Below are 14,486 nucleotides of genomic sequence, written 5' to 3'. Positions count from 1 at the left end.
CAATGTACAATCAGTCGCATACTTTATTTTCAATTTTACTATTACTTGGAATAAAAAAAATTTTAAAAAAAGAACTGTTGTTTTTCACTTTTTTTATCTAAGCCTATAATAAAAATTTAAAACATAAATTTGATACTGTTGCGACGGCAACACCGAAGGTCGAACCGTGCCTAGCCATCCCTTTAGCAATTAAATCATAAACGTGCGAATAGACGGGCAATGGGAAAAAATCCTACGAACGATACGACTTTACGACTACCGTACTTAAAGAAACTCGATTCGACGAACGGACAACACGCGCGACAGACCCACAGTACTGTTGCGCGTGCAAACGCGTACATACTTCTCAGTAACTTATATATGTAATCGGTTGACGCATAGTCAAGCTACAGCCACCGAGACGTAAACATAGCCTGTTTATTTCTGGGTGAAATCTGTGAAAAACTGTGATTTTCGCGATATTTAATTGTTTACAGCTCATGTCAATGTGAACCGATTTCGATGAAATTTTCAGCATACCTATAAGTTACCAATAAGTATCAAATGCATTTTTTAAATTGTCATTATAGGCTCAAATGAAAAATTGAAAAAATGTCAGCTTTCTTACATTTTATTAATTTCAAGTAATAATAAAATTAAATAAAAGGTTTCAAGTTGTAAAGGTTTTTGAAAAGAAGAAAAATTCAAGTCATTTAGACCAGTTTTAAAAAAGTTAAAACATTTTAAAGTGTTGACTCAATTTTGCTCCCCATTACATTTGTATTGCCAACAAATAATGTTACAATACAGTGAGAGTCAGTAACGTTTTGGGGCGCCTAAAATTGTGCGCCGGTCCTGTCCTACTCACGCCTCGAAGACGTGGCAATAGCCTTATCTAATCTCTCGTCCCGTCAGATGGGCTATAGCTGTGATCGACTAAATGAACAGTAAAAAAAGTCTAGAGTTGTTTTTCGATTAATACGATCGGAGTGTGTCGCTGACCGCAGATAAACCGTGCGATCCAAATGAAACGCGAAATGAACAAATTCTCCTCTTAATTACTTGGTAACAACATTTCGCGTTATAGAATCCCCAAAACAATATGAGAGAATTAATTCGTTCCGCGCTCTGAGTTTTCGATTAATTTAATTCGTTTGCAGCGTGTTGTTACAAGCTCGCCGGCGCATGTATATATTATACGTATCGGGCTGCGCTTTTTCAGCGGAAATCAATGCGGTAATTTCGCCGTTTCTTTGCGATTGAGATCGGTCGTCGAGGAATTTCCGCGTCATTAACGGAGCCCCGCAAGAACCGAGCGGCGACGAAAGTATTAAACACTTCAAACATTGTCGTTGCGCAAAACCCATTCTAATTATTCATCGGACCGTGCATAATCCTTTTCCAATAGTTTCGTTGGGAACAAAAAAGCGCCGCGGGAGAAGTCATCGAATCAGAAAAACCGTGCTCGCATAATCGCGGATACACGACGAACGGCCACGTTAATACGGCCAATTTCGGCTGGAGGGATTCATAATTCATGAGGAAATTCATTAAAAGTATTTCATTTATCGTTACCGTGGTATCTAGCGACGATAATAATCGAATCGTCGATCGGGTAGGGCTCTGCGGGGCGGCGAGGGGGGAGGAGACAGATTATTTGACTTTCTGTCGAATCGATAGATTACAATTCAGCCGAGAATGAATGTATCATGCAGGCGGGTGGTACGCGGAAATGCAATAAATTCAACAATAAACTGTATTGTCACACTGGGGTGCGGCCATTCAGCCGACATATTGACACTCGTTCGCTCTATCGTCGAAAATGCGCAATTTATTACTCATTAATCAGGACAGTCCAATTTGCATTCACCGATCGAATATATGATAGGACCGTTTCTTTAATGGGATCGGGCGGGCCCGGCGAGCGGAAATAATTGCAGTCCTATAATTTTGGAATTATCGTGGATTTTCTGGCTGATTAAAACTACTAAAGCATCGGGGGTAACGCGCTCGCGTGTATACCTGGCCGGGACCATCGGATAGTTACGAGTACGACTTGAAATTAAAATTGCCGTTCGCGTGAGGCCCGCGTAAATCACCGAGCAATCGCGTGTATTGCAAGAGAGTGAGAAAAGTGAGGGGAAGAGAGAAAAGGAAAGAGAGGAAGAGAGACGGAGGTAACCACGGGAAAATTCAATTTCAGTTTCATTCGGGGTACACGGGTTGATTCGAATCCGTGTCTTCGAGTAGCGATCGTTAAATTGGAATGCAACAGTTTCGCTGTCTGATATTTTACAACTCATTTTTTCGCAGCTGTTTGTGCCACGCCGCAACAATAATGGCAACCGGTGTCGAAAACTGGAGTCGTTACGTCGCTATTAACGTAACAATTACTCTCTTCCTCGCTCTATCGCACCCAACGGCAGGGTGTGACAAACGAATTAATGTTTTAGCCGGACAGATCTTTTGGCGGCCTGGTCTCGTGACTATAAAACGCGATTTTCGCGATCGGTTAAGCAGTTCACCGCTGATCCTTCGGAGGAAGCAATATGGCACTGGCCGAGGTATTACCCGTGCATCTTTGTTACAATAGGATTATCGCGAGTGGCGGTCCCGAATTTCCGTCGTAACGAGAGCAAATCGAAATTCCCGGCTTAATCCAATCGATCGTTCCAATTCCGGGCTCGCATCGGTTAAAAGAGAGCGCGCCAGCTTTCGTAAAACGGATTGCCGTGGGTGCCGCGGCAAAGTATTACAAAGTCGTGACCGTAAAGTAAGAGCGCGGCGTGTTTCAGAGGTCTTTATGCGACTGGCGAGGACGTCCGTTTCCGCCTAGTACCCGAATTCCCGTATTCGCTGAAAAATAATGGTTCTCCCTTAGCAATTTTCTGCCCCGCAGTGCCATCGCCTCAAACGAATTTCTCTATCGCGTCGCCGATCTTACCCGGAAAAACTAAGCCTCAGATCTTTCATCGTTTCAGAATCTGATCATCCTCGCTCTGACTTCAATCGCAGTTGGTCACAGTCTTTCGTCGACTCATCACAAAGGTATCGTAGCATTGGGGAAATAAGTAAACTATCTTGAACCTGATTGATTTTTTTACACTTTGTACGATTGTTTGGGTTTAGATGGGTATGGCTCCGCTAGTGTAGTGAAGACCGGACATGGAGGAGGTCATGCGGGTGGCAGCTATGGTAGCGGCCACGATGGTGATTACAGAGACGGTAGCCACAGTGCCGAATTCGGAGCTGAGGGTCATAGTGGCGGATATCGTGGAAGTCACGGAGATGATAACCATAGTGAAAACTATGGTGGTAGTCATGGACGTAGCGATTACGCAGCTGGTGGAACCAAAAGCGGCAGTCAAGGGGGTGGAAGTCACGGAAGTAGTGGACATTGGGGTGGCGGCAGCGGTGGTCATGCACATTCTTACCATCATTATTCCGGACCGGTATCTGGCCATCATCAAGAGATTTCCTGGAAAGACAAACACGGAAAGGTTCACCATGACTACGTAGCCCACCCTGACGCCTATTACGCCTACGGCGTGGACGACAAGCACACCAAGGATCATCACTCACAGAAGGAGCATCGCGACGGTACACACCGAGTTTAGAAGCATTGATCGAGCACCGGCAAGAAAGTGTACAGAGACTCGATCTCGTGCTCTTAATTAGAATCTCGAACTAATTGGACGGCCAGCCTTGCTCTTAATTAGAACTAGCAAATTCGCCTGACGACAGGCTACCGGCACGCTAACTTTAATATTTTTACCGGGAAGTTCGTGGAAACGCGGAGACATTTCGTTCCTTCGCTTGGACATTTCCGCTTTTAGCGAATCTTTAGACCTTCAAGTTTTCAGGGAGAAATCGTTTCTTAGATTTTATATTGTAAAATGTATAACGTGAATTTATCAATGCTATTGTTTTTTTTTGTTTCTTCTTCGAGGGTTATTAATATTCTAAACAATCTAATATTTTCCATTGTCTGTCGATGTACAACTGCTTGTAACTTCAACAACTTTGGAACTAATATTTTTTTAAAATTGCAGGGAAGACTGTCCATGGGCAGTACGAAGTTCACGAGCCCGGCGGCAATGTGAGAATCGTGAAATACCAGTCTGACCCCCACAGTGGATTCACTGCTCATGTTCATAATCATGGAGGAAACGACCACTCCGGTGGACATCATGGTGGTCATAAGAATTGAAGTAGACAAATCGAAAAAGAATCTACTTAACTTTTACCAAATATAATGTATGTTGTGTTGAAGTTTTTATTATGTTATCGTTATTCTTGGATGGGCTATTGTTTCATCAAATATTTTGTTATTGATATGTTGATTTCGAATTTGACTGAATTCGAAATAAAATGACATTGTTTATGTTAACATTATCAAGTGTCCTGTGTGGTTATTTTAATTCTGCTCTAATACCTAGTATTTTCTACAACATTTCACACACATTTCTCTCTAGACTCCCCAGTTTTGAAGTATTAAACGTAACTCCGTGTATATATAAGAAAATAGAAAATGTAGCAATTTTGAAAATAAACTACTGAAATTGAAACTAAAACCAAAACTTCAAGCAAGCAGTCGTTGTTTTTATTTCTTCAAAGTACTATTTTCTTAAAGCTTTCTCACAAGCTTTATAGAAAATTTTGCAAATACAGTATTAAAAAATTGAAACGATTTGTATGGTATTTTAAGAATTTCAGTCTTTTACATGTTCAATCGCGACAAATAAATAATTAATTGAATTTAAATAAGAAAATCTGATGTCTTATTCGAAAAATATAAAGTTAATTATGTTTGAAAATAAAGAAAAAAAAAATAATTGGCTACTCTATAGTAACTGGTTCTACTATCTCAGCATGACCGCACAATTGCAAGAAGCAGAATCGAGGCAAGTGTAAAGAGATCGCCACCGGTTTCGAAGCTGACCCACCCCCGCCAATGCCGCCGCCAATTTCCATCGCCAGTAATTGCATTGCGCATACGCTTCGACAATTTCCGCTAAGTTTGCGTAGTAGATGATATTGAGTAGACACGGCTCAGCGTCGGAGCACAGACAGGCCGCCAACTTCCCGGAATGGAGGCCGGCGAGGCTCCTTTGAGGAGTGGGCCAACAAAGATGCGCCGAGTGCTTGCTCGTCTTGAGGAACGAGTAATTAAAACGAGGTATGCCTCGCCTTTAAATATTTCTTCTTTGGTCTCTGCGCGAAACTTTCATGCGGAGTACTCCGTCGTTTAATTAATTAGCTAAAATTCTTTCAACTTTTTCCGCGACCGCCCCGCCGCTTCCGCGTTTCCCTCCTCTCAGCACGAGTAATTTGCAATCGCGGGAGCACGAAAATGTTGGAGATGCGTCGGCGAAGAAGAAGTTAATTCCCATCTCCGAAGGGAACTACGACCAGGGGCGAAGAAGGCGGGAGAGGATAATACAGAATTAAACGGGAACGGCCCGGCGATGGTCGTCGGATTCCAACGAAAGCTAAAGAACGCAGCCATCGTTGAACACGAATGCTAGCACAAACTAATTACGTGCGCCTGTCGCTTTGAGAGTGAAGGGGCGGAGAGGTGCGACGCGTCGAATACAAACGGCAGCATCCCTTGGCCTCTAAAAAAGGAAGAAACAGAACAGAAAAAGAATATGTCTCTCGTCGGGTTCGACGGTATTCGTCCGGAGCACGTGACTACCCTGTTTTCTGCAACGATGCACCGAACGGCGTGTGCGACGCCTTCTGCCTCCGCGCGTTGCTCTTGCATCGACGATTCCTGCGATAATCAGGTGGCATTCGAAGCTTGTTAAAGTAATTAGTCTTCCGAGTACATCATCGTCCTTGTCTCCTAGCCAGCCAGCGTTTGTAATATTCAGCGTTCGACACAATGATGCGCACCCTCTCCGATGGTAAGCTCTTCACGATTTTTGTACACATTGGATGTTTCGTAATTGACACTCTTAACCCCTCCGCGATTCAAAGTGCTTTCGTCTTTTTCTTTTCCATCTTGCCACACGGGTGTATTCGAATGCAGTCGAGATTCTAAAGAACGAACTCGAGATAATACACGCTGGATTCGTTATGCTATCCATACTCTGATTCGAAGGTATTTTGTTTCATGATTGATTTTTTGTTTTTTCATTTTTTATCGAACGTAAAGCATTTACATTGTGCGCGATATAATGATGGTGAAATCAATATTTGAAATTGCGAAAAATAACAACCGTAATTAAACTAGAAGCATTCGCGAATTTGATTGGTGTATTTTTCACGCTACGGAAATGCAGGGAACTTTGAATTTCATTGAACAATATTGCGCCCTAGCTACAATTTCCAATTAGTAGTTGTAACTAAATACTGAAATAAAAGTATAAATTTCGTTTCAATAAACTCTGCGGATTTTCATGCGCATTTCTATGTTTACGCACCACTCTACAGAGTCTAGAACTTTGATCCAAACTATCTCCGATATCATGAAAAGTAATGAACCTCTTTAATCTCTCGTACTATAGAACTATAATAACGTGGCAGACTCGTTAAAAAGATTTCGAACAAACTTCAATAAATATGGATGTTATTCATATCTTTTGTAACGAAATGAAATTCGATTTTTCTATCGTTGATATTTGGTAATTACAATTTATGTAGACATACAATAAATAGCTATAAATTTTCCTGTTCACATAGAATTTTATTAACTACGCAGTAAAGAAGTCGTATGCAAGGCGTGGAATCTCTGCTTTTAGATGCAGCACATCGTAGACACTATAGAAAGATTCCAGCAAGAAAACAACAACAACGAATACAATTTGCAAAAAATAATTTCCTGATAGGGAAAGATCATTTTTATTTTCTCTATGTGTCAATTTATTAATTGTAAGACGAGCATTAATTCTAAGACGAACCTGATAGGAAAATAAAGATAATCTTCATCCATGCGAGTATGATTCTTTTTTTGTATTAACCCTTTGCACTACGATTTCCTAGCTTCTTCTTCGTTAATAAATTTAGTAATTGTATACAATATGGCGAGTCTCGTCGATTTTAATAGTATTTAAAAACATGTTGTTAAAGTCATTCTTTTAAAATGAAACATTCTTGTACATGTTATCGCCGGACGTTTTTAGTTTCCGAGATATTCATAAGTATATATTTCCCACAGAATATATAAATTCCCTGCCTACCACACGAATATTGTTACTCAGTGGTGTTCTACAGTTTACATTACACATTTTTTGCACTGTTTACATGCAGAGTTGGTTTGCGGTTATGTCCGTATGCGAGTGGAGAGAGCTCGACCGTACATATAAAAATCCATGCGGGATGTGGAACATTGCAAGCATAGTCTCTGCCTCTTTCGCATCTAACCACAACCAATCCCAACTATATTCCTTTTTTTGAAATCTTGAATTCATATTTTGCAACCCTGACCTAACGGTGGTCGCTGTCCACGCATACAAGCTAATACGACATAAGCGGAATAATAGAAATAATTTTACGCGAATATCTTGGAAACTAAAAGCGAGCAGCGGTAACACATATAGAAAAATATTGTTCAGAATAATGCTCTTAAAGACATATTTAAATGTTAGTGAAATCAGTCAGGATCGCCCTGCTTCATCAACTACCCTGATAGAACTAAACATCTATTGTTTTTTGTACGTTCTCGTTTACTTTCATTCCTAGATCTTGATCGCAGAAGAATCAAATCTTCTTCTTCGATCTCGAAGAAATGACTAAAATTCACATTCAATGTAAAGGGTTTTCAATCGCATCACCGATTCGTCTTCGGGACAACAAAAGCGCAGCGTGCCGCATCGCATTGTTTTTCGTCGTCGGGATGATTACCTGTTGTCGAAACCAATATTTACCGAATGTCTCGATGAATTCGTTTCGCGGTCGCCGCACAATGCCGTCTGCGTTACTTCATTGAACCAATTCGGGACGCTTGGTCGGCCATGTAGGGGGGCAATCGCGGACATTTATGATTTCGGCGCGTGTTTGCGGTTAGCTAATTGCGGTGTAAATATTTAGCAAGCCGTGGTGGCGTAGAGGAGAGGGAGGGGTGGGGGGGGGGCAGGGGTGCAGAGGCGGCGTTCCCTCGAAGCTCGAATTCGTCGCAGAGCGAGTGCCCACCACCACTTGCAGGCTCACGCACAAATGACGCATATCCATGCCGTGCACGAGTGCGCGGTGCAACGCGCAGCTTGGATCGATATAGTCGTTACCGAAGTAAACGGACGGATTACCAGCCGAGTGTGCGATATAACTTTTTCATCGCGACTGAGGGACACCCCGGGGAAAGTCGAGAGTCCTGGCACCCTCGACCCGGTCGAGGTGGCTGAGCCCTGAGGTGCTAAAGACCTTGCCTCACCTCAGTCTAGAACAAATGCGCTTATCTAATTAAGTCTCTTACGTTTGGTATTTATGGAAACTTACACTAATGGTGTTCGGCTCACCTAGACTCGACTAAAAAAATGCTTTGAGAACTGTTCTATTATACAATGTTTCTGTATTTATTATTACAGAAAACATTGATAAGCAAAACATAGCACGGCGAAGACACAAGAAGAATTTAAAAATACTGTTGCATTACTGTCGCCGTAATAACGTCATTAAAAGAAAAGTACATTAGTATTTAACTTCTATTTTATATGATCTTGCATGAAGATCAGCAGTATACTTACAATAAGGAAGAATAGCGTTATATAACATTTCGACATAATTTTAACATTATTTGTTTATATTTAAAAAATTATTGGAAATGTAACCGTTGCATGAGTCATAAAATTCATTTTCGTACGTATACAACGCGCTAAGTTATATAAGATGGAAATAGGTCAGAAAAATATTTCAGATTTTGAGTTAAATTGTAAAGGGTTGGCACATTTTAAGCGGGTCACTGAACGATCTTTACCGACACTCCTAACGGGGGATCGTCGATGAATTTTGAAAAGATCAAGTTTTTAAAAGATGATTTAATATTTCCAAAATTACCAATTAGATTTTGAAAATACGTATATAACGAGGTATTTTAGAATATCAAATATATAATAAAATTAAAAGATGTGGAAAAGTAATATTTCGCCCACACATAATGTGCTTATATAAATTAAAAATTTACTTGCAGAGTTACCAAATTAGAGAAAGTAAGTGGGAGCAAGGATTATAAAACATTATAATTAATAATATAACTATTATAATCAACAATTTTTGTATTCGCTTATTAGATTCATATTTAAGGTGTAGTATCAATTTAATTGAACAGTTGTCGCTTTGATAATTTGTTACTTTATTTCCCAATTCGTTTACGGACAAATGTCTTCTGTTTAATTTTCTGTTGATTAACTTAAGTGATTCCTTATTTTGACAAATTTTACCGATGCTGTTCACGGATTGACTCCAATAAGGTGATGATTAAAAATGTTATGTAAGCTTAATACGTGGTCTGAGTCATATAGATCCGAAACATCATAAAAGGTTAAGAATATTGTACGATCCCTTGTTATTTTAACAATATCATGGCAACCTTACGACGAAAATTAAGCTAATTATAATTTCGTGGCGCAAGCGATGAGCGCAAGCCTTCTTCACGCATGGATGCCGCCACCTTTTCGACTACTTCCATTTTGCACGACGTTCTACCTTTGATTGAAGCAGCGCACTCGAATCCTGTTCTGCATCGCGCGCACTCGTCGGGCTAAATGCACCGCAAAGAACACCGGGACACCATTGTCTCTGTCGCTCATTGAACGTTCTACATAACTTCTGGTGAAAGCGTTGCCGGTTATTACGGCATATGTAAATGTGTCAACGCAGCCGAATTAAATGTTTTACTGCGTTCTCGAGCAGTTTCAATTAACGAACTCTACGCTGGATGTTCTGTTAGATTTGCACAACTTTCATTCTGCACTGTTTGGAGGATGTGTCCAGCGTTTTTATTTGCGTTTCTTCACGATGACCGGGAACTGTGGTTTTTGGAAAACGGTGGAACAATTTCTTGACTTAGTATTCATTAGTTTGCTGTATAATCAAGATAACTAGCACTAGACTGTGGATTTTTATTGTATTTATGGTAAAGATGAGTAAGTGAAATAAAAAACACTGAAGATATCAGAAGAATGTTAAAAACTTGTTACACTACTTTTAGTGCACCAAGACTAATGAAACAAGGACAATTTTCTTTCACTCTCATTTTGTTCAACTGCAGACAATGCAGGCAATTTTTATTTTGCCTAAACCTTCGGAGTCTATTTCTTGCAAATATTCATATGATTGATACGGAATGGCTTTGTAAAATCAGTTTGAAATACTGGGGCGAATTAACAGAGTACAAAATTATAGGAAAATTAAAAAGAAAATTAAAGGAAGAGCTACATTAACATTAAACTTTTGCTTTTTAACCCTTTCAGTACGAGCGCCGAATATATCCGTCGTTCGTGCGACGATCGGTATAAATAACAAAATTTTATATAAATATCTTTAAATATCTTTTAAGCTACAAGCAACACTTTTGTTAAGAAATGTCGTTTTATTAAGCACAGTTTTTACTTAACACTTAGGAAATATTTTCTTCCAAAGGAGGACTGGCCATGTGCGAATTTTCGACGCGGCGCCTCATGCAGCGAGAGTGTCACGGCGGACAGAGTGCTCGTACCGAAAGTGTCAAAACTGATTTACAGTCTGTTCATAACGAAAGGGAATTTAAAGAGTAAAAGGTAAACAAGATAACAAGATGTTCGAGACGGTGATCGAATGGGCGACCGTTTGGCTAATCGCGAACGTCTTCACAGATAAAACAAACGCGGTTAGCCTGAATGCCTGTATTAATTATGATGCTCTGCGGGAGAACTTTTAATCTCAACGGTCGAATAAGTAAAAAGTTCCGCGAGATGTAAACTTTTGTCTCACTTTGACAATTTTGGACCTGATTAAACGTTGACTTAAAAGTTGCGCTAGGCGAAACGTCGTCGCCGCCGCGTTTCAGCTACTTCGAGGGGGTTGGTTAGTAGCGCGGGGATCGGTCGGGGATGGTCGGCTGTAAAGCATAAGTACTTCGAAAGCCCTCATGAAAGTTCGAAATCCTTAAAAGGTTCCTTGAAACCGCGGTCCCCGATGTCACGGGACCCGATCCGAAAATGTGGATCGCAAAAATATGCGGGCTACGCAATCCCCGATGTTTATTTCACGACGTTGGAGATTGGACAGAATTTTGCGGGCACAATGAGACACGGTCTGCGGAAAAATGCCAACTGCTGGGTCGCGCGAAACAATGCTAGCGCACTATTAATTTTTAAATGTTATTCGAGCGCATCTCCGACGCGTGCGCACAGAGCGAGAAATGAGGCTGCTTGGTTATGCTTTTCAAGAGCGTGGCCACAGAACGTTTAGTAATATATGAACAATAGAACGTATCCGTAGAAAATTTGTTTGTTTAAAAGTTTCATACGTACATACGGTTGGTATTAAAATATCGTAATCCTGGGACAGAAGCGACATGCGATACCCTGGCATTGCTGATCCTCCGTACAATGGGTTGTTGCGTACCGTGGCTCGACATTTATTTAACACGAAATTAAACGAATGCTTGTCGGGTGATCAAAACCGGGTCGAAAACATGGTGCCTTTGTGCTTGATTTACCGGCGGTTCATCACCGTGACGTTTCGCAGGATCGTTTTTTTTTTGCGCGCGTATAACAAACAGCGGTCCCGTGGAAAAAACCTCTTCCGTGACGAGATCAATAGAGCGGAATCGACAGCCGTTTCGGTGAAACGCGCGGTCCATCCGCGTGAACGGTTATGTTAAACGCTGTCAAAGAAACGTGACATTTCTCGCCAGCAGAGCTCCGATCGGCACGCGCACCGTTTTTTCGACGACTGTGTAACGATCGGACGTACGTTGCATCGACGACGGTTAAATAAGAATATTGCGACGAAACCCGGCTTGCCAAAAACTGTCAGGATCGACGGTATATAAACGACGGTCGGCGGTGTGCAGAGGTATCATTCCATTACTATCTTGCGAACGCTAGCAATATGGTAATCAAGGTACGAGGCGTCGCGTTGCGAAGGCCGCATAATTTTTCGTTTGAATTCCCGGCGCTGAATCGGCGCGGTGGTCTTACGTTGATTAATCCTGTGATATCACAATTTTTTTTGGAGGGAGGGGGGGGGGGGGAATTTGATAACATGACAATCGCGGAATTGTCGTTCTAGTCTCGATGGGATTAATTCGCTTTGAAATTTTCGCTCTGTAATTTACTGTTTGATCGACAGGTTGCTTTAATTCTTGGCGTGCTGGTTCTCGCCTTAGTCCAAAGCGGATTGGCCGGCCACGCTCATAGTTTCGCCCATTTCCATGGGCCCGTGGAAGGACCGCACCAAGAAGTCTCGTCGCACGACAAGCATGGACATCACGTCGACTACGTCGCTCATCCGAAGTACGATTTCTCCTACGGTGTCGACGACCATCACACCGGCGACCATCATGGACAAAAAGAACATAGGGACGGTGAGTCATCGGCGAGTTCGGAACGAAACTTATTCCAACGGTTTAAGACGTAAATCATCCGCAGCGGCCGGGTTTCTTATTTTCTGTAATAATGGTGCTCCGCTATCGCCCACCCCAAGGATGGTCGTAGCGGAGGAAAGTAAATTATAGATGCAAATAAATTCCGCTCAACAGGTCGATATATTACATTTCTCTCTTGCTGGCAAGATCATGTACCCGTATACCGGGTGTCGCCTAAAGCGCCACTGACTTCGAAGGATGCGGATATTAATTTGCGGATAAATTAGGTCGAATTCAGCTACATTTAAATATCAGGCGCTTCATATTTTATTTTTGTTTTCGGCTAAAGTTAGTGTTGATACAGAGGACCTTTCGGATGGGAATTGAATAGAGAAAGACTTTCGAACATAGACAAAGTTGGATACTATTTATTTAATAGGCCAACTTTATTTACCATGGAAGAGATCAAATTCTTGTTTTGAAAAGAGTATAAATTCTAGTTTTGATTGAAGATTTATATGAATTTATCTTCAATGTTTTTTTTCGAGTCTTATTTGTATAAATTATTTTATTCAAGACTGTAGATTATTAACGAAGATCTAAATTTTAGCAACATGTACATTGTTGAAGTCTTTGATGTCCTGTTCGGATATAAAATATTTATTTATTAGATTCTTAGAAAATTCTTAAATTCCAACCTAAAGCCTTGTGATTATGCATCAACCGATTTTAATGAAACTTCCAGTATGTATGTACATAGGATATCGACCATTGCCAACATTATTTCTTAATTCTATTATCATGCCAATCAATTGCAATTCTTGGAAACACCTTTCAGCCATTGCATAGTAAATTAATCTCTCTGTTATCTCAAAAAATTTAGATAACTTGACTCAATTATAAAAAGCTATTTCATTTTAAAAGGGGTACGACCGGCTGCAATTGCCTCAAAGTTCTTAATCATCGACAGCCATCAGCTCCAAGATGAAGATGAAGTACGTTAGGGTTAATCGAAGCAATTTTCTGCGTAGGCAAAAAGGTGGTAGGCGAATACACCCTGAAGGAACCGGGTGGTAACGTGAGGGTGGTGAAGTACCACGCGGATCCCCATGGCGGGTTCTTCGCCTACGTTCATAATTCCAACGGGAATAACCACGAGGGCGGCACCTATGGTGGTCATGGACACGGGCACTATTAAAACGGCAACCAGCACCAAGGATTCGTTGATCCACAAAACAACTTGTTACCCGAGGATTGTCTTCGCTCTGACTATTGAATATTTCACGGCGTGTACCAAAGAGACTCGGAAGAAGCGCCACCTCGCTAGGTTATTATTAGCCATGGATTACGTTTGTTGTTATCATTGTTAACTCTTGAATACAGTACTGTACGCTACAACGTCGTATTCCCGTGTTTCACTCTGCCCGTTCCTGGTCGAGGTTATTCCTGAACGCTGGGGCTTTTATGACCCAAGGAATTTCCAGCTGAAACTGAACACCCGAATCTACAGGTACGCCGGCTGCCTGTGAAAATATGAAAGCCGTAACAATCACGGTATCGCCGCAATAAAGTTATCTCCGCCGGCGAAATACGGGGTCCGTGATATTTTTATCGGTCACCTCGCGAGCGACAGGGGTCCCGTAACGTCCTCATAAAACGCCTAATGCGTCGTTGCATTCGGAATTCCAACGTCGGAGACCCGTCATTGTTCTCGGGATCTTTAACATTCGCAATTATTGCCGGCGGCCTTTTGTTCCCGTCGCGTTCCAAGGTGCACCATTTCGTAGGATACGATATTGTTCGACTCCCTTCACTGCTTGACAGCGATTCCTGCCGAACGGCCGCGCACGCACGCAGTTTTTATCACAGCTTTCCGCAAACCTTATTCTTAAGGGCTGTGCTTTTCTCGCGTAGATGCTATACAACCGACGCATTTACGAATTTTTTTACTGTGCCCCTACCGATTCTGCTTAAACGAATTTTTTATCGCGAATAA

At 41.5% G+C, this 14,486-nt stretch overlaps 1 protein-coding gene and 1 pseudogene across 2 annotated transcripts; both read left to right on the top strand.

Annotated features, from left to right (window-relative positions):
- The first annotated feature begins 2,528 nt into the window (after nt 1–2,528).
- LOC144469221 (uncharacterized) lies at nt 2,529–4,381 on the top strand. The gene is made up of 4 exons (XM_078179240.1): nt 2,529–2,543; nt 2,961–3,027; nt 3,109–3,579; nt 4,032–4,381. The coding sequence occupies exons 1-4, from the start codon at nt 2,529–2,531 to the stop codon at nt 4,187–4,189; spliced, it is 711 nt and encodes a 236-aa protein (XP_078035366.1). The 3' UTR covers nt 4,190–4,381.
- Nucleotides 4,382–12,000: 7,619 nt separating this feature from the next.
- LOC144468382 (uncharacterized) lies at nt 12,001–13,766 on the top strand (annotated as a pseudogene). Its single transcript, XR_013493803.1, has 3 exons — nt 12,001–12,027; nt 12,256–12,490; nt 13,522–13,766. The product of XR_013493803.1 is annotated as an uncharacterized LOC144468382 (transcript).
- The last annotated feature ends 720 nt before the right edge of the window (nt 13,767–14,486 follow it).

Source organism: Augochlora pura, chromosome 4 (genome assembly GCF_028453695.1).
Source record: "Augochlora pura isolate Apur16 chromosome 4, APUR_v2.2.1, whole genome shotgun sequence".
Lineage (NCBI taxonomy): Eukaryota > Metazoa > Arthropoda > Insecta > Hymenoptera > Halictidae > Augochlora > Augochlora pura.
This window is presented reverse-complemented; position numbering and strand designations above follow the sequence as displayed.